We start from the raw sequence: 19,229 nt of genomic DNA, 5'->3' as shown, positions 1-19,229 counted from the left end.
CTCTAATCAACTGAACTGAAGCAAATGAGCATCTCAATAAGTATGATGACTTCACTTTTGAAATCTAATTTGATATTGAAGTTTAGGGCACATTTTGTGAAGTTGTTCAGCAGAAAATAATGCTAGCCAAATTTTGATCCCCCAAAAAATATAGCAAGGAAAATGTAGCTGCGATAAAGTGTAGCTCCTTGGTCATACTTCATTTGTTTCTTACTATGGGGAAACCTCTCAGTGAAACACTGTTTTTCAGAGGTGCCCAGCAACTACAAACACATTAATTTTTTTAAATTGTATTAAAAAAAAAAAAATATTAATAAAAACATATCCCTTTTAACCTTTATAGAATCTTGACAAGATCATATGTTTAAAATATTATATGGCATTTTAGAGAGCTTTTCCAGACTTGTTATAAATATTGTATTGTTCGAAGAATGAAAATAAAATAAATTAAATAAATTTGGCAGTGCTCAAAAAGACGATCCAGGAGTTGGTCTTGTACCACATCTCCTGCAGCACTTGAACGAGGGAGCATACTGTAGAGTACGCAGGCACCACGCTCAATTTTGCTGTTATATAACAATGTTTGAATATACTCAGAAATCTGGATATGTCCTTCTCTCTCTCTGTTTCGTTACATTTAATTGCCAATTAACTATCAACGAAAGACTTACAAGTGTGATATAATTAATGATGTTGTTAAACTGGGTACATTTCAAATGGTAAAAATACCTGTCAAAAACTGAATGGCTTTATTTGCTAAATTTGAAAACTTGGTCGTCATTGTATGTTTTTACCTGCAGGTCGAAAGAAAGGATAATATGACCAAAGCAAGAGCTTTGATTATCGTAGATAGGAAATGTACATTGTTTTGTGTTATTTTGTTTGATTTCCCTGTAGGCCTATTATGAAGAAGAAGAAAAATCTGAGCTTAATTGACTGCTAATTAAAATGGGTCAAATTAGTTCAAATGGCCTGACCATATTTGAGTCAATGAGTTTCTTGAATTAAATCAATCAATCAATCAATCAGTCAAATCCATTGTATTTTAATGTCGTATTGGTGTATTGTGCCATTGTCAAGGTCAGTGCACATCCACATGGTGCAATACAGAAATCTCTGCCCATCAACGATCAAAGTTATTCTTATCTCTCAATAGGAATATTAATTTATAGGTTTATTGATAAAGAATATAAATGTAAAACAATGCTTATTTAGAAATCAATAAATTAATATTAATATTCCCACACCAAGGAAAAAAATTTTTTTTGCACAGTGATGATCATTAAGTCAACAAATTTAATCTGTACTAATTATCATTTATCTGATCCTAGCCACACAACACATGGCTACTGCTCGAGTACACCCATACAAACCGGCATGCGTGTGTGCCACGGTGTGCAAAACACGCGCACCGTACCGCCTGGCTCAACCCTGCCGTACACTTACCGTTTATCCAGGCAGGCGATCCACTCCGCCACCATGGTGTGTCACACCTCCACCGGGGTCCTCTAGGCTCTAGTAGTAGTAGAAATTCAGAAGATGCGATTTTTTTATTTTTACGATGTCAGCTTTCCCCCTGTTGTTAACCACCTCTAAGCTGACCATCAACTACTGACCATAGCGGCTGCCATGACATGACCGGCACCCATCGTTGGTGGGAGCATTTTCATCTAACTGCAAATTTTTTGACAGATGTGTTAATTTGTCAAAATGAAAAGTGTACACTGGGACACACACACACTGAGCATTATGCACATGCACTCAAATGTATAATGCAAACCTGGCGCGCGCGCGCGCTTTCTTATCACTACAGCGTGACACCAGCATAAGCATTGTTGATACTCCCGTACAACGTGCTAAACATATGCGGGAAACAAATCTTTTGAACGTACAGTGTCAGACCAAAAGTAGCCCACTTTTAGGTTAAGCATGTATCGGTGATTGGCTATTTCCAAGCCCAAGTTGGCGATAAAAGAGCCGCAGTGTATCGCTGGTTTTCAGTAGAAAACACGAGTTTTGGTGACAGGATAAACAGAGCACCAGCGTTTTTAAGGGCAAATGTAGGTCAACTGGACCTCAAAGGTCAATTTGGGGAAAAAAAGTATTAAACAGGGATTTGAGTTGGATGGGTGGGAATGTTTACCGTAGACTGCGGCACAATTTCGTACTAGATTTTGCTTATTTCTACCCGTTTCCACCGAGCGACAGTTTGTGATGAGTACATATTGATTTGAAAGACAATATGGTAAGTACAAATCTGGAGTGATTTTCCGGATATTTGATGTTGAATTGAAGTTTACTGCCTGTAATTAAAAAAAATCTCTCGACAAAAACAACCCACTGAACATGCTGAATCTGATCTGATTAAGTTGATCATGTTGATTATCGCAAGGGAACGAAGTACAACACAGTTATGTAAACATTTATGGGCACGTAGTAATTTATGTCAGTATGTGTACACAGTGTCCATTAAATCATATGTACTGTATTTAACAGACATTATTATTTGACTTTGAGTGAGGTATATAACAAGATTTGTGGGAAAGATTTCTGTCATACTGCCACCACTTGTTTACTCATTTTTACTCCATCCATGTTTTTACCAAACACGAAAAGGAATACATATATCTCAATCTCATTTTAAATTTTAATAAATTAAGGATAACTTTCCGTACTGCGCCACCACTTTTTCACTATTTTTTACAAAAAGGGATATCTCATGTATCATCATGTAGGTAAATATTACTATTATTTCATATCGAATGAAAAAGTGGTGGCGCCATACACATGATACAGAAAGTTTCCCTCAATTAATATTTAAGTGGCAAATAAAACTGGCACAGCCTGCAGTTTGTGCAAATCCGCTAGATACATTTATGAACTGCGTGCATAAAGACATAGGTATACAAAATTCGCCGACTGTTTTCATGTGACACTGACAGCCGCTACTGTACTACTAGTACTTAGTATAGATAGTACTACTAATTCTAAGTCATGTACGGAGAAGTGGTCCTACTACTTGTCGTCAACTTGCTTTTTACTGTCAACTTGCCGTCAACACATCCAATATACGCAGATGGAGGGTACAGATTAGTCTTGACCCAAGACGTCGGCAATCGATTTACAAGAAGCGCAGTACATAATACACTATGCTGTACAGATCACTGTCGTCCTGGGTCAAGACTATTTCGTAACCAGCCAGCTGCAGGAAAGCACCCTCTGTTTTCCATGTTGAACAAGCTCTGTGAAAAGGCAAGATGGCGGCCAATGGCTTTACTGCATGCTGCTCAACTTGCTTCCTACCGTCAACTTGCCGTCAACACCTCCAATATACGCAGATGGAGGGTACAGATTAGTCTTGATTAGTAACCAGCCAGCTGCAGGAAAGCACCCTCTGTTTTCCATGTTGAACAAGCTCTGTGAAAAGGCAAGATGGCGGCCAACGGCTTTACTGCATGCTGCTCAAAGAGATAATTTTTTCGCAAGAAAAAAACTAAAATTTAACTGATGCAAGCTCAAACTTGTGAACATTCTCTTTTCTTAACTAATACTTATGTTTTATGTCGCTTTTGTGGATTTTAAATATTGTTTGTGTTGATGGTGAGTTGACGGCACTAAGCGAGTTGACGGCGAGTTGACAGCAAGTCGTAGGACCTTCATGAATGGGTATACGCACGCTATTATGACATGGAAGTGCGGCTAAAGGGTTTACACTTGGGTAGTCAGAATTACAGGATAGTGCCAAATACTCTGGACTACGGGTAGGGCATGTGTGCGCTAGAGTTTTGGCCTTGCGATGAAAAATCTGCTCAAATTTATATTTTTCTGTCAGTATATTATTAGCATTTTTGGCTACCAATTCCTCCAGAGGGATATTAAAAAGGGGAAAATGAAGCCAAACATCAATTTAAAAAAAGAAAGTTTATAACTGCCTTCTAAACTGATGCCAACTCCTTTCTTTCAATTACAATTCCTTTCTTTTAGGCCTATATAAGATTAACGTTTTGTTATAAATCATAACAAGTGAACTAATTGTGGTCGGATCGTGTAGCATAGGCCTATTATTTGTTCTGGATGAGGATTACAAGTAAATTCCTGCACAGAAACAGGCCTTGAATTTTATCTTTCAGGCCTGATACTTCATGAAGGCAATGGAGGCAATTGCCTCTGTGTCCCCTGGTCATTGCCTTGGTGCCCTTGAGATGCTCTAGTACAAATTTGCAATTTCATCATAGGGTGCCCTTTACCAAGGCGAAAATGCCTTGGTGCCCTTGCCCTTTCAAAAACAAAGCATACAGCCCTGACTTTGTAAGGGCAGGGCCATTTTCAGTTTTGAATAGGGCACTTTTTAATCACCTTCAAGAGTCTGTTACAGGCACACAAAGGTCTCCACAACGGCAATTATAGATTATATTTTAAAGAAAATCTCCACCAGATGACAGGTCTCTAGCACAGAATCTTTACCCCACCAGGTATTTTTTTACACGACCTTCAAGAATTCTTCAATCTAAAAATATTTTATGAAATTGTTTTGCTGGCATCTGTGGCCTCTGTATGATTCTCAAGGCTTGTTATTGTTTCAATGCTTAGTACCTTGAGCTGTTTACTTCACACTTGGCTTGTAACAACTGCTTACTCCGAGCGAGTCCATGGTGTAATTAGTTGCACCAGGGAGCTGTAATTATTACTGAATAAATGAATAATTAAATTTTCGTCCATCAGGTTGGTTTTGAGAGGTTAGTCCCGCCCACTTTATAATTAAATGCAAGCTGTTTACTTCACACTTGGCTGGTAACAACGGCTCACTCCTGAGTCTATGATGTAATTATTTGCACCAGAGAGCTGTAATTATTACCAAATAAATGAGTTCATTAAATTGGTCTAATACTTATCAGGTCGGATCTCAGAAGTTAGTCACGCCCACTTTATAATTAATTATGCAAGCTGTTTACGAACACACTTGGCTGATTAGTGGTCGGCTTACCCTGGAGTCCATGATGTAATTAATTGCACCAGGGAGCTGTAATTATTACCAAATAAATGAATAATTAAATTTTGGTCTAATCTTGTGTAGTCATCAGGACTCGTCTGAGAGTTAGTCTGGCCCACTTTGCCCACTTGATAATCAATTGTGCATAAAAATACTGAGCACAGGTTCAGCTTAGAGAGTCAAGATAAAACACCACATACTTGTTTTGTTGACCTTTGAACTTCATATTCTGTTAGGGTCCGAGGCCAGCGATTTTAGTAATGGGCCATTAGACACAGTATGACTGGACAAGTCTTGTGTTTTTCAATTGAATAACAATAGGCCTACCGCACTGTGTAATATCCTTGTGTTTAAAACAGAAACAACTAAATGTTTTTCACAGAACTCAGGGAAAGTACAGATTTAATATACATCCTTGTATCACATTGATGTAAGGGGAAAACCAAAATACATGTAGTAGGCCTAATCAAAGATTGACTTTGAGTCTTGTAAACCCCTTTCAATTCTAGTGAAACTTTAAGTGACATGGCCATAAAAACAAGTGAGATATCTTATCTTAAATCTTTAAGCTTGTTTTTAAATAAAAACAATTAAATGCAAATTAAGTAATGCTCTGTCAGGACAATCTGGTCCAGTAGAAATTGTGAGCTTCAAGCCCCGGGCCCAATTTCATGGAGCTGCTAAGCACAAAAGTTTGCTTAGCAGTACATTTCTTCCTTGACAGAAAACAGGATTACCAACTAAATTTCCACCTGACTTTCGGGATAAGCAAACAACAGCTGAATACCAGAAACAAGCAATATGCAACAAACGGAACTTTGGTCGGTAATCTTGTTTGTATCAAGAAAGAAATATCATGCTAAGCAAATTTTTGTGCTTAGCAGCTCTATGAAACTGAGTTCTGCTGTCGGCCATTATTGAGCAGCACAAAGTGGCAAGGGACCGTACAGTGTATTGTTTAAAAATGTCTGAATTTTTGATGACTCATTATTCCTTTGGTGATGTTTACCCTCATGTTTGTGCTAGCCGAACAACGTCCAAAGTATCCAACGAAGGTTAAACAAAAACTGAAACCATTAGCTGACAATATCAGTTGAGAGTGTTTTCGTTGTGCTTCTACAAATATTTGATCAATGCTTACTGCCATGTTCATGTACCACGTGGATGTGGTGTGAACTCAACTTACTGTCAACCGATCTCTTAAATTTCAAGAAAATGTCCGCTAGACTACATGGCCGTAGAGCTGCTTAAAGCGGAAAATTTAGCTACAGCGCAACAAAGTCCACAGCAATTTTCCTCTTGTAAAGGGCACTTGAGTTTAAAAAAAAAATTGTACTGGAACTTTGCAAAGGGCAGCACAGCAAAAGCACAGGGCACCACGGCAACTACTGTGGTTGCTGTGGCCTGCGCCCTTTTACCTAAAACCTTGTACCTTAGGTACCCTTGGTACCCTAGGGAAGATAGTGTGTTAAGTGGTGGTACATGAGTTGACTAGGTGACTAGTAGAGTGAGGAGTTGTTCTGGAGGCAGCAGAGCGAGCAGTGTGCTCCAGCGACCTCAGATTGTGCCCCCCCCCCCCTCCTCTTGCTATAGTAGAATTATATAGAAGATTTTGCGGTAACACCATGTAATAACAATCTCTAAATGAGATGGGGTGGTTCTGAAAAGAACCGTTGGATTAACTCGACGTTTCGATCAGTATGCTCTGATCGTCTTCTGGAGAATGCTGGACTCTGATGCTGCATGCTAAGAGTCCAGCATTCTCCAGAAGACGATCAGAGCATACTGATCAAAACGTCAAGTTAATCCAACGGTTCTTTTCAGAACCACCCCAACTCATTTAGGGTTGTTATTACATGGTGTTACCGCAAACTCTTCTATATCTTATCTCCACCATGCAAAGTTTCAAATCCTACTTATAGTAGAATTAATTGATCTGACAGTGTTCTGGTGTTAAGTGTGGACATGTGTCAGTTTTTGTCTGGGCAGTTTTTTATGAGTGTGATATGAAATGTTATGGCAAAGATGCTAAAGATTTATGTAAAAATTGATTTGCAGGGTATGCCAGGGAAAAAAGTTTACAAATCAAATCGTATTTATTGTTGAGTGGTGCGTGTCGTTGCCAGGTGGATAAGTACACCGAACTCAAGCTCTGGCGTTTCGGATCAGCAGCGTGTGGGTTTGGGCCCCAGTCGTGACACTTATGTCCTAAAGGAAGACACTATTATTGGTGTGTCTTTCAGATGGGACGTAAAGCTGTAGGTGTGTGTTGTGTAATTGACGTAAAAGAACCCAGTCTTATCGAAAAGAGAAGGGGGTCACCCTGATGTTCCTGGTCTGATCGGCAGCAAATTATGCCATAGCACCTTGTTAATCATTACATGGTGCTATGAAGCAATAGGTCTCATTACTTTCAAGATGTAGCTCACTTGTCGAGGAAAACATGCGGTGCGCTTTGATGCGCCCCTTGGGTGTTAATAAAGTGATATAAGTGCCTAATATTAAAGGAACACGTTGCCTTGGATCGGACGAGTTGGTCTATAAAAAGCGTTTGTAACCGTTTTTTATAAAATGCATATGGTTGGAAAGATGTTTTAAAAGTAGAATACAATGATCCACACAAATTTGCCTCGAAATTGCATGGTTTTCCTTTTACTGTGCGAACTAACACGGTCGGCCATTTATGGGAGTCAAAAATTTGACTCCCATAAATTGCCGACTGTGTTAGTCGACGAGGTAAAAGGAAAACCACGCAATTTCGAGGCATGTTTGTGTGGATCATTGTATTCTACTTTTAAAACATCTTTCTAACCATATGCATTTTATAACAAACGGTTACAAACTCTTTTAAAAGACCAACTCGACCGATCCAAGGCAACGTGTTCCTTTAAGCTTGGGCGATATCACGATATTATCGAATGTCGCGATACAAACTTGGAAACGATTTCGATATTGGATCGATTTGTTTTTAATCAATTAAATATCGCAATATCGCAATTAAATATCGCAATATCGGGATGTATTTTCTAGGTGAGACATCTTTGCACCCCATAGGTTTGGAATAAAACCAGAAGAATAGGTCATTAGAACACCTCTCTTATGCTGTGACTGTCTCTTCTACAACTTTCACTGGGAGTTTGAGAACTGATGATGTCAAACTTAATTAATCGCGATTATATCGAATATCGCGATATATTGTTCGCGATATATCGTGAATAAAATAAATCGATATCGCCCAAGCTTACCTAATATTACGGTTATTATTACTTAGTAGGGGCCTATTATTAATATTTAACATGTATTTAAAAATGTATTATTGGCTAGTCAAGTACTGTACAACCTGTATAGTGTCCGCTTCCTATATTTGCAAACGAGGAAACATGGTCCCTGACTGTAGCATGTACGTGTTGTTTTGAATAATATGTCAATAGTGCAGTATTTACATAATAAATGTACACGTGTGTAGCAATGGCTAGGTTTGTATTTTGTATATTGTGTAAAACATGTAGACTTTGCCTTGCTGCAGTTTTACATAGGGGCCTACATTTTGTACTACGTAATATTAATGGCTTCTTATATGGTGCTCAGGTCCCTCACGCAGTGACACTCATGTTCACAGTAACAGGCCTGTGATATAATGGAAGTCACAGAGGCAGCGACTCTGTTGCCCTTGTCTTGGCCTTGGTGCCCCTTTAGAAGTTTCTCATAGACTCTAAGATTTTACAATGGAAGTGTCTTTTGCGAAATGCTCATGGCCTTGCCCTCTCAGAGATAAAATTCCGGACCTTGCAGTTGATCAAATGTTTGGCGGAGGACACAATAATCACTTGTTTATAAATAGACTGTTTAAAACAGCAAATTTATGTCATCGGTGGTTTTGATTTAAATTAATTTTCATTATTTTTATTTTGACCTTTACTTGTTAAGATTCTGTTAAGATGTGAAAGAAAAACTTGTACTGGAAAATATTTAAAGGGCAACCAAGACAATACACAGGGGCGTGGAGGCCATCGCCCCATCATGAAGTATCAGGCCTGTATTGGTCCAGAAAAAGTGATCATATGAAGTTAAGAAATTGTTTATTTTTTCACAGAACTTTGGAAAGTACATAGCTTAATACACATCGGTGTAAGGAAGGGTAAAAACAATATTCTATATCCTGATGCAGAACTAACATACTATGATGTTTAAAGGAACACGTTGCCTTGGATCGGGCGAGTTGGTCTATATAAAGCCGTTTGTATTTTTTGCTATAAAATGCATATGGTTGCAAAGATGATTTAAAAGTAGAATACAATGATCCACATAAATTTGCCTCAAAATTGCGTGGTTTTCTTTTTACTTTGCAACTAACACGGTCTGCCATTTATGGGAGTCAAAATAAATGGCAGATCTTGTTAGTTGACGAGGTAAAAGGAAAACCATGCAATTTCGAGTGATACTTGTGTGGATCATTATTTCTACTTTTAAAATATCTTTCTAATCAATGTGCATTTTATAACAAACGGTTCCAAACGGCTTTGTATAGACCAACTCGTCCGATCCAAGGCAACGTGTTCCTTTAAAAAAAAAATTAAAAAATTAAAAAAAAAAAAAAAAAAATGTGGCGATCGTTATTGTTTCTCTCCACTCACATACAAATATATCTAGGATAGCAAGAATGAAAAATCTCTCCAGTGATTTCTTTTTTTTCATAACTTCAACCACCTCAAAATGGATTTGTCTATAATGCAATGACCATCAAGTCTACACCTGGTCTTACGTTACTGGCTTATTGATTTTATACAAAGGCACCATTTTGCTTTTATGGCCGTTGTGAAATCGTTTGGGGTATTATTACTATTGTGATTGCATAATAAAAAGCTATTATTAAACAGCATATTCCAGTTGTGTATTATGATAGCCTGCTTGTTATGATAGATGCGTTTTTATTATTGCTGTCCTTTTCTTTTCCTTGGGGCTTCATGGCTAAATTTAGAAATCCTGGAGCCTTGTTTAAAAAAAAAAAAGAAGCTGTGTGGATGCTCTTTTCGTTTCGAAGTAGGGACAGGAGTGTGTATTTCTGTACAAACAAAGCCTGATAACGAGATCAGAAACGATTGATGGGCTAGTGCTGCTGTTGTATATTTCTGTGGCTTTTTTGCAGAACCTAGAATATGAAATGCACATCTAATTTTAAGGGTGACAAAAGCATTATATTATGTCCTCTATACCCACACCACAAACCCCTCCAACAATTAAAGTATTTTTTTTTTTTTTTTTCAAAACTTGAGATCAAATTCTTAAAAATCATTAATTAAAACCTTTTAAAATGATCCAGATTGCACAGTACAGCTTTATTTTTAAACCAAACGTAAACATCAAAATATCAGCATTCCGAGGGCCTTTTTCAAATTCAACGTCTTCGGCCAAACTTGCACTCTTTAGGTCCAGAATGCCTGAACAGTTTTGAACAAACTCGGGGGAAACCCTAGTACACAACAGCACTCCCACGCTAGTGGCATCTGAAATGTACATGTAGGTTCAGTTAATAGAATTTCAGAAAATAGAATTAGCTGCTGGCAAACTGCTTACCAACCAAAAGGACCTAGATGGACAACAACTGCACAAAATACTTAATGGCCTGACATTTCGAACCTAGCAGAGTCTTTCTCGAAGGCTAAAAAAGAATTTGCATACATAATAGTGCAGGCACCATAACGAAATAAGGATCCAGCCACTAAGCAAGACCAGTACGCACTCTGACACTATCCACCCTCCGACACTAGATTAATTTGGGGAGGCTGCTCATTCCGTCATTGAAACTGCCGTCCTAATTTTGTGTCCCCTCTGCTCGGAGCCAATCAGTATTACTATTAGTTTCCTGTACAAGATACAGCTCATGCACTGATCTTATTGATAGAAGTGTTGGACTGGGTACCCCCCCCCCCCCCCCCCTCATGTTCCTGGTAAGACACAGCGGAGGAGGCTGACGATAATAATTAAATTTGACCCAAAGCTAAAATCAATTTTATCCTGTGGCCTCTTGCATAGTGTTGTGTTTGGCGTGTAGGCCTACATGTTGTATACATTTTTTGTGTACAATACCAGTACGTGTGTAAATGAATAGGCTGCTGTCGGGCATTACATCATTTTTATGCAGGAACGGAATATTCTAATGAGTTTCAAGATATAGAATTAAAGGGTAGGTTATTTCCATTTTTTTAAAATAATAATTCTACTGCACTTTTATGAGACTGCTTACCACAGAATTTCTCGCTTACAGAAGTTACATCACTTCCCATACAACGTGTATTCTATGGAATAAGTGCATAATTATCATAGAGTTATAAAAACTAGAGGGCGCACTGGCCTATATACGCGACCCGACATGCGTACAGGCGGCCATTTTCTAAGTTGCGTAGCGTTCAATTAACACAAACACCAACGTGTGTTTCATATTCAATGCGCGTACAGAATGGCGCGCACATGTCTCCTTGCGGTCGTGTCGCGTTTGTGCAAGGAGCATCACCAGTGCGCCCTCTAGTTCTTATAATAACTCTATGATAATTATATAGTAAGCAAGCCAGTGAGCACAGATTAACCATTTAAATTGTCAACATTTCAATCATCGGGATAATGAATATTATTTGGTTTTACCCTTTCACAGACGTGTGTAAACACTGTATCCTCAGTACTTTCCAGAGTTCTGTGATATTTAGCATCTATTAAAGACACTGGACACTATTGTTAATTGTCAAAGACCAGCCTTCTCACTTGGTGTTACTCAAATATATATGCATAAAATAACAAACCTGTGAAAATTTGATCTCAATCTGTAGTCGAAGTTGCAAGATTGTATTGAAAGAAAAAAACACCCTTTTCACTCAAAGTTGTGTGCTTTCAGATGCTTGATTTCGAGACCTCAAATTCTAAATCTGAGGTCTCGAAATCAAATTCGTGGAAAAGTACTTCTTTCTCGAAGACTACGTCACTTCAGAAGGAGCCGTTTCTCACAATGTTTTATACTATCAACAGCTCCCCATTACCAAGTAAGGTTTTATGCTAATAATTATTTTGAGTAATTTTCAATAGCGTCCACTGCCTTTAACAATCATGAAAAGCCGGGCTGTGAAAGACAGTGTTAAAAGTCTGGCTTATTATCGTTGTGCGGAATCCACTATCAAAACAGGATAACAAATTGGTCAGTAATATCTATGCAAAGCAGAAAAACCTTGCAGCGACGACGTCGCCACCCATCCTCCCTGCGTGTGAGAAATCACTCCATGCTCTTTATAGAAAAGAAAATGAGGATTAAAGACACTGGACACCTTTGGTAATTGTCAACGACCAGTATTCTCACTTGGTGTATCCCAACATGCATAAAATAACAAATCTGTGAAAATTTGGACTCAGTTGGTCATCGAAGTTGCAGAAGATTTAATGAAAAAAAAAACACCCTTGTTGAAATCTATTAAAAGGCTTCAGGCCTGAAGTCTTTCATTATTTGAGTGAGAAGTTACCTCTTTCTCAAAAACTACGCTACTTCACAATGTTTATACTTTCAACAGCTCTCCAAATAGGTTTTTATGCTAACTATTATTTTAAGTAAGTAATTACCAATAGTGTAATGTGCCTTTAACGTCTTCTGTTAATGCGTGTGTACACTACGCAGGACCTACAGGTTTTGTTTTTTCCCGCTTAAATTTACCTCAATCCTGAAACACTTATAGTGTTGAACCGTTCTGTTCTGAACTTTGACAATCGATTGGGGGTGAGCAGATTTGTTTTTTTTCCAATGCAATTTCAACAAAGGGCTCTTTAGTGTTGCCAAGCGATACAATAAGTCTGTTCACTGAACTTGGGCTAAATATTTCAGTGTGTAATACGGTTTGTCGCTCCTGTGTTCATTCAGAAACCAAAAGCGTCTGGTTTTTTGTTATTCTTCGGATGTCTAGATATAATGTACTGTGTCCTAGGGGCACCTGTATGTACCCATGCAAAGCCGCGAAGGTTTACTGGAACAAAGAGTGAGCAAATAATTTGTTCAACAAAGCGTCTGGCGATTATTCATCCGTGTTAGTTTTTCAGGAGTTTTGCTTTTCAAAATCTTTATTTATAACCAAAAGGGAATGGTAGTTTATGGGACGTCAAAAATTCCCTGGCAATGAAGAAATGAAACAGTGTTTGAATGCATTGTAGCCTACATGTATGAGGACGAAGCACAAAGTAACGCGTATAATAGAAACTTCGTGTGTACGTACTATTAGGAGACTCTCTCAGATTCTGACGCAATTGGAAGAAAGGTGAGACTGCTTTGCGATGAAAGTCTAGCCCTTAAAGGTTATTCAGGATACATGTGCGTGAGGATTAAATAACATTGTTAAATCTTAGTCTGAACGCTTACTGATTATGAAGTTCATTTAATATAACAATATTTTTGTCTGTGAAATTTTTCTCTCTGAAATGAGTCATATTCAAGGAAACTGTATCTGAAAACCTAATAAACCAGTAATCAGCTGATTTCGATTCCTACAACTAAAATTAGGGACATGGTGAGAATATTGGAAAGAAACCACTTGGAGCCAACCTGACACCTGTATTATTAATTCCTTTCAGTTGTACCAGTTCTGTGTACGTCACGTACATACATTACTGTAGTCTAGATGTGAAATTCAATTGACTCGTTTGCGTAACTGGCCTTTGCTTTAAAACCCGCCTGTAATATACGTCAAGAGATTAATTACAGCCCATTGTATCCATGTCCGAGCTTTATTGGATGATGCGAGCATTGAGTAGGCTGATCCGATCACTGCTTCAGAAATAAATACGTTAATGCTGATAGATTTAAGACTACTTCAGAAGTATGTTAATGCTAACGGATTTACTAAAAGGTTATTGGTCAGATTGTTCCTGGAATATGATGTCCATATATCTGTCAAGGCTGATTAGGCACGCGATGTCACATGATCAGAAAATACCCCCCTGACGGTCCGGCTATGGTCATTTATGAATGAGCAGTTTCTGGCCTTGCTAACACTATGGACTTAGTTATCGCAACGTCACAGCCCGAGGATTTACCAATCAAGGTTTGACAATTATGGGAAAGCCATAAACGCAAAGCAAGTTTCAACTGAGAATTTCTTTTAGTAGAACCAGTCGCAAATGGTTCATATGACGCATTATTTTGGCTGGTAATCTTTTAGTGGTAAGCACATATTATTTTTGTGGCTTGCTAAATCTTTAGTTCGATTTGATTTCACCTTTCAAACTCATTGGTTGTCGAAGTCATGCAACCCACATCAGCATAAACACACAAACACTGTAGCCAGTGTTCTCCCCAGGTTTTTTTCAAAACTGGGAGGCATTCTGGGCCCAATTTCATAGAGCTGCTAAGCACACAAATTTGCTTAGCATGACATTTCTTCCACGATAAAAACCGGATTGCCAACCAAATTTCCATTTGTTGTATGTTGCTTCTTACTGATATTCAGCTGGTGTATGCTTGTCCTGAAAATAGCGTGGAAACTTGGTTGGCATTCCTGTTTTTATTAAGGGAGAAATTTCATGCTAAGCAAATTTTTGTGCTTAGTAGCGCTATGAAATTGGGCCCTGGACCCAAATTTGTTGATGTTTGGCCGAAGCACGCTGAATTAAAACAAAGTCGTTAGAGTGTTTTCTACTTGTAAAGTGTCTTTAAAATTGTTGTTTTGTGTATCTGCAGAAATGTGTCCTGACGATGACTAGAGCAAGCTAGTCGAAACGTTGAGACCAATTCAGAACTGGTTCCGCGGCAGTACAGTTAATTACGATCCTATAAGCTAAAGTAGTAGTCCAGTCTATTTTCTATACCATCCGCCCTGGTAATAGTTAAAAAGCAGGACAGTTCTTTTCAGAACTGAGAAGTCTCCCGAACCTCCGATTATCTACTGCGCGGCAGTAGAATAAAGCAAGACAGTTCTCTAAGAACAACTCTACCAGGCAAGTAGATACACACATGGTGTTTACCGCAAACCAAATATACATTGATACCTCACCATGCAATGCCTCAAATCCTATATGCAGAAATGTGCATGATCGACATGTAATTTGCGTCTATTGGTTTGATAGCTTGTGCACTGGGAAAACCGTGGCCTACATGTATGCCTATCTACAGGAAAACCTGTATGAATGATAAGTTAGCGTCTTTCTTTATACTCTCGTCACTAGTGATATGAAACGACAACCATGGCCAAACAAAGATAAAGAGAATCATGTACTGTTACAAATGGTAGTTTGTTGAAGGTGCACAGTATGTTTATTTGCAGGGCAGTAAATAGAGTGCTATAAATACAGAATAAGTACTACCTGGACTTTATTGTGACAAACACTGTTCTGTGATAAGCCAGAAAGATATGAAATACAAAAAAATTGTTTTCTGGTTTTTTTTGTCAACAGGGGGAGTTGTCCACCATGTCGTGGGTGGGCCTCGGTGCGGTGCTCTTCCTGGCAACATTTGGCCTATTGTCTCCATTCCTCTTTGTCTTTTACATTCTGGCATTCTTTGGAGGGTAAGATTGTTTTTGTTTTGTTTTTTTCTTCCGCCAACCTCTAAAGACACTGCACACTATTGGTAATTGTCAAAGACTAGTCTTCAAAGTTATAATAACAAACCTGTGAAAATTTGAGCTCAATCCGTCGAAGTTGCGAGATACATGTAACAATGAAAGAAAAAACGCCCTTGTCACACGAAGTTGTGTGCTTCCAGATTCTTGATTTCGAGACCTCAAACTCTAAATCGGAGGTCTCGAAATCAAATTCATGGAAAATTACTTTTTTCTCGAAAACTACATTACTTCATTGGGAGCTGTTTCTCACAGTGTTTTATACTATCAACATCTCCCCATTACTCGTTACCAAGTTTTGTTTTATGCTAATAATTATTTTGCCTTTAATAGAATTTCACCCTAACAAAACTACAACACCACAATCAAAGTCCTGAGTTAGGGGCAATTGAAAATAGTCACTATTACCAAATTTTTATTTTTTATTATTTTTTATTATATTGTTTTGACCAACCCATCCTTAATTTCAAAATTGGCTTCATTGTATAATCTTTACACTGACGAACAAAGTAATGCCTCGAATGGACCAGATATTTAGATCAAAGGTCTCCAACATAAGTAGTTTTCAATGGCTTTTTCTGGCTTAAACAAACAACTTTGTAGTTAATAATCAGGAATGAATTACAACCTTGGCCAGCTGGGTATTTTTCATTCTTCTTTTTCATTTGTTGATCTATATTCTGTTAAAATAAAAACTGAATTAGTTTTAGGGTGTTTTGGAAAAGTGCATTTATTTGTTTACTTCCTTTCAGGGGGCTGATCATTCTGTATAGGATTCACTCCAAGGAGGAAAGTGCTGCGTCTCTAGATCGGATAACGCCAAACTTAAAACTTGAGGACGAGCTGATAGGACTTGGTGTGGTGAGTCAGATGATTACTTTAAAGAAACAATATCTTACTGCTTAATTCTTCAGAAAAAAAATTAAGAGCCGATGTCCTACTGCTTCAGGAGTTTTAAAAACTTTTATCAATCAAACCTTTCAGAATCGCATGTCTGAGGAGATTTATTTTTCAAAATTCCCCCAAAACAAACCAACAAACTGGAAAATTGGGGAGGTATTGCTTTCTGCTCTTTGGATTTATGATACCCAAGCCTACATCTGTTTGGACTGTGACGTGGGTGACCCTGTTTCAGCCTTAGGAGTAGGTGGCAACAGCTTCTGAAAAAAAACAAATTGTAGCACACACCTTGTAGAGGCCTTGCATTAAAAAAAAAAAAAAAAAAAAACTTCAGTAGTGCAGGAGTTACATTTCTGATGGTGTCTTACTACATGTAAGCCTCAAGAAAGTTAAAGTGAAGATTAACTGAAATGCTAAAACATAGAGCTACAAATCATGGATTATCATCAAGAAATATCTGGCAAACACTTTGCCCAGGCCTAGAATTTTATCTTACAGTGTATTGGAAACTTTTGAAGGGGCACCAACATGGCCAAGACCCGTCCTATTGAGGCCATGCTCGTAATTCCCTGCCTGTTTATAATGATATAAAACACCCTGGAACTATTCTTTTCACTTTCTTTAGATTGTTGACCGATTAAAAGCAGGCCCTCAATCCTTTAAGAGCGACAAGAGACTTACAGGAGCTAAACTTATCGACGGCCAGCTACAAGAGGTAAAAATATATTTATATTTCTGTCAGGGAATTCTTCATCACAATCAGCCTCTACTCTGAAACTTCTTAACCCCCGGGACAATATAGGACAATATCTATCCCACTCTTCAGTCTCCTGACAATGTCTTGAGCAAGCTAGTTGAGACCAAATAAGAACTCACCCAGCGGTAGTGAATTTAATAACGAGAAGTCCCCTCGATCCACTAAGAGCTGAGAGAACTCTCGGGAATTCTTGAAAAAATCTTCTCTGTAGTAGTAGAATATAAAGCAAGACAAGTTCCCAAAGAATATAATCTACCAAGCAAGTAGATATAGACATGGTAGTACTACAAACCAATTATTCATCTTCATTTCTCAAAAACCCTTTTTTTTTTTTTTTCCCCAGGGGCAATGGCTTAAAAAGTTATTATCAAACCTGAGAGATATGAATGAGGTTTCTAAACAATTTTCTGGTGAAATTGTAGAATTTTTTTTTTATTCGTGGGATGGTCTGTTGAAATAAGCACTTGGCTATCCCTTTGGGATATTATGCTTGTTTTTTTCATGGGGTACTCCTTGAAAAAAATAAAATATTTTGAGACTCTTGGACTTAAAGTTTTTTTTGCCACTTTGAAAAATCTGTGAATGTTTTGTTCTTCTTGTAGGTGTTATTACTTGCCTTCAGAGATTACATCCATCCATGGTACCATCAACTCAGCGATCAGGAACAGTTCCTTTATGAAATCAGACAGACCATGCAGAGTTGCATCATCAACTTTGCTACAAAGTAAGAAAAAATATCCATCTTTCGAAAAGTTGAAACTTAGTAGGATTTGAAACTTTGTATTGTGGAAAAACGATATAGCGATCAGGGACAGTTGAAATCAGGCAGACCATGCAGAGTTGCATCATCAACTTTGCTACAAATTACATGTAAGACAAATAATCCTAATCCATCTCCCAAAAAGTAGAACCTAACTTTGCATTGTGCAAATACGATTTAGCGTTCAGGGACAGTTCCTTTATGAAATCAAACAAACCATGCAGAGTTGCATCATCAACTTTGCTACAAAGTAAGACAAAATATCCATCTCTCGAAAAGTAGAAACTTACAAAAAAGTTATTTTTATCATATCTTTCTGTATATCTTTCTGTTTTTCGAGCGGTCTAATTCGCTGGACCCAAGCTCTGGTGTAATGAGCAGCAGAGTGTGGATTCGAATCCCGATCATGATTCTCGTATCCTTGAGCATATGCTTCATAAAAAGCACCCCAAGGATTCAGGGGCAACTTGCCCCTGTTGACTGTTGATTTGGGACGACAGCCCAAATCAGTTAGGTGAAGCCCTCACCTTCAAGTGGCCGTTTCGGCCTGGTGATGTCAGGCGATATCCTTTCTATCCTTTTGTTTACTTTTTGTTCATAACCATTCATTTTACAGATCGAAAGAGGTAGATTGGGTTCACTTTTTTACGAGAAAAATGGTCGACGATTTTGCTACACACGTTAGAATGTTCCGCAAGGCGCAAGATAAACTTAAAAAGATGTCACTGCCTAAAGGTAAGTAGGAAACAAGAGTTGAACTTGGTGTCATAGATTGTAAAGTCGGCCAACCTTAGAGGCAAGTCAAGCATTTTCTGAATGTACAGCAGGGCGTGACCTTTCTTTTTGTGACATGTGAGAGTTTTATCAAATGTCTTGCATAATTGGTTGGTGGACCTTGTGGCTACGTTGAAAAGTTGAAAAGACCGCTTGATGCAGCTTAAAGGCAGTGGACACTATTGGTAATTACTCAAAATAATTATTAGGACAAAACCTTTCTTGGTGACGAGTAATGGGGAGAGGTTGATAGTATAAAACATTGTGAGAAACAGCTCCCTTTGAAGTGACGTAGTTTTTGAGAAAGAAGTAATTTTCCACGAATTTGATTTCGAGACCTCAAGTTAAGAACTTGAGGTCTTGAAATCAACCATCTAAACGCACAAAACCTTGTGTGACAAGGGTGTTTTCTTCTTTCATTATTATCTCGCAACTTTGATGACCGATTGAGCTCAAATTTTCACA

At 38.1% G+C, this 19,229-nt stretch overlaps 2 protein-coding genes across 5 annotated transcripts in view; one reads left to right on the top strand and one right to left on the bottom strand.

The window, feature by feature from the left end:
- The window catches only part of LOC139948898 (rap guanine nucleotide exchange factor 4-like), an 81,696-nt gene extending 79,999 nt beyond the window's left edge, over positions 1 to 1,697 (bottom strand). For both annotated transcript variants that reach the window (XM_071947257.1, XM_071947258.1), the window contains exon 1: positions 1,447 to 1,697. In XM_071947257.1, the coding sequence (XP_071803358.1) occupies positions 1,447 to 1,481 (35 nt within the window). In that variant the 5' untranslated portion in view covers positions 1,482 to 1,697. The remainder of the gene's footprint in view (positions 1 to 1,446) is intronic.
- Positions 1,698 to 2,111: 414 nt separating this feature from the next.
- LOC139948801 (sorting nexin-13-like) overlaps positions 2,112 to 19,229 on the top strand; it is a 38,021-nt gene continuing 20,903 nt past the window's right edge. For 2 of the 3 annotated variants that reach the window (XM_071947136.1, XM_071947135.1), the window contains exons 1-6: positions 2,112 to 2,245; positions 15,407 to 15,519; positions 16,326 to 16,434; positions 17,099 to 17,188; positions 17,833 to 17,954; positions 18,607 to 18,725. In XM_071947136.1, the coding sequence (XP_071803237.1) occupies positions 2,243 to 2,245; positions 15,407 to 15,519; positions 16,326 to 16,434; positions 17,099 to 17,188; positions 17,833 to 17,954; positions 18,607 to 18,725 (556 nt within the window). In that variant the 5' untranslated portion in view covers positions 2,112 to 2,242. Of the gene's footprint in view, positions 2,246 to 15,406; positions 15,520 to 16,325; positions 16,435 to 17,098; positions 17,189 to 17,832; positions 17,955 to 18,175; positions 18,241 to 18,606; positions 18,726 to 19,229 lie in introns of those variants that run through there. The other variant, XM_071947137.1, reaches the window with a different exon arrangement.

The sequence above is a fragment of the Asterias amurensis genome, chromosome 16 (assembly GCF_032118995.1).
Source record: "Asterias amurensis chromosome 16, ASM3211899v1".
In the NCBI taxonomy this organism is placed as follows: Eukaryota; Metazoa; Echinodermata; class Asteroidea; order Forcipulatida; family Asteriidae; genus Asterias; species Asterias amurensis.
Note: the sequence above shows the minus strand (reverse complement) of the source record. Positions and strands in the feature narration are given on the sequence as shown.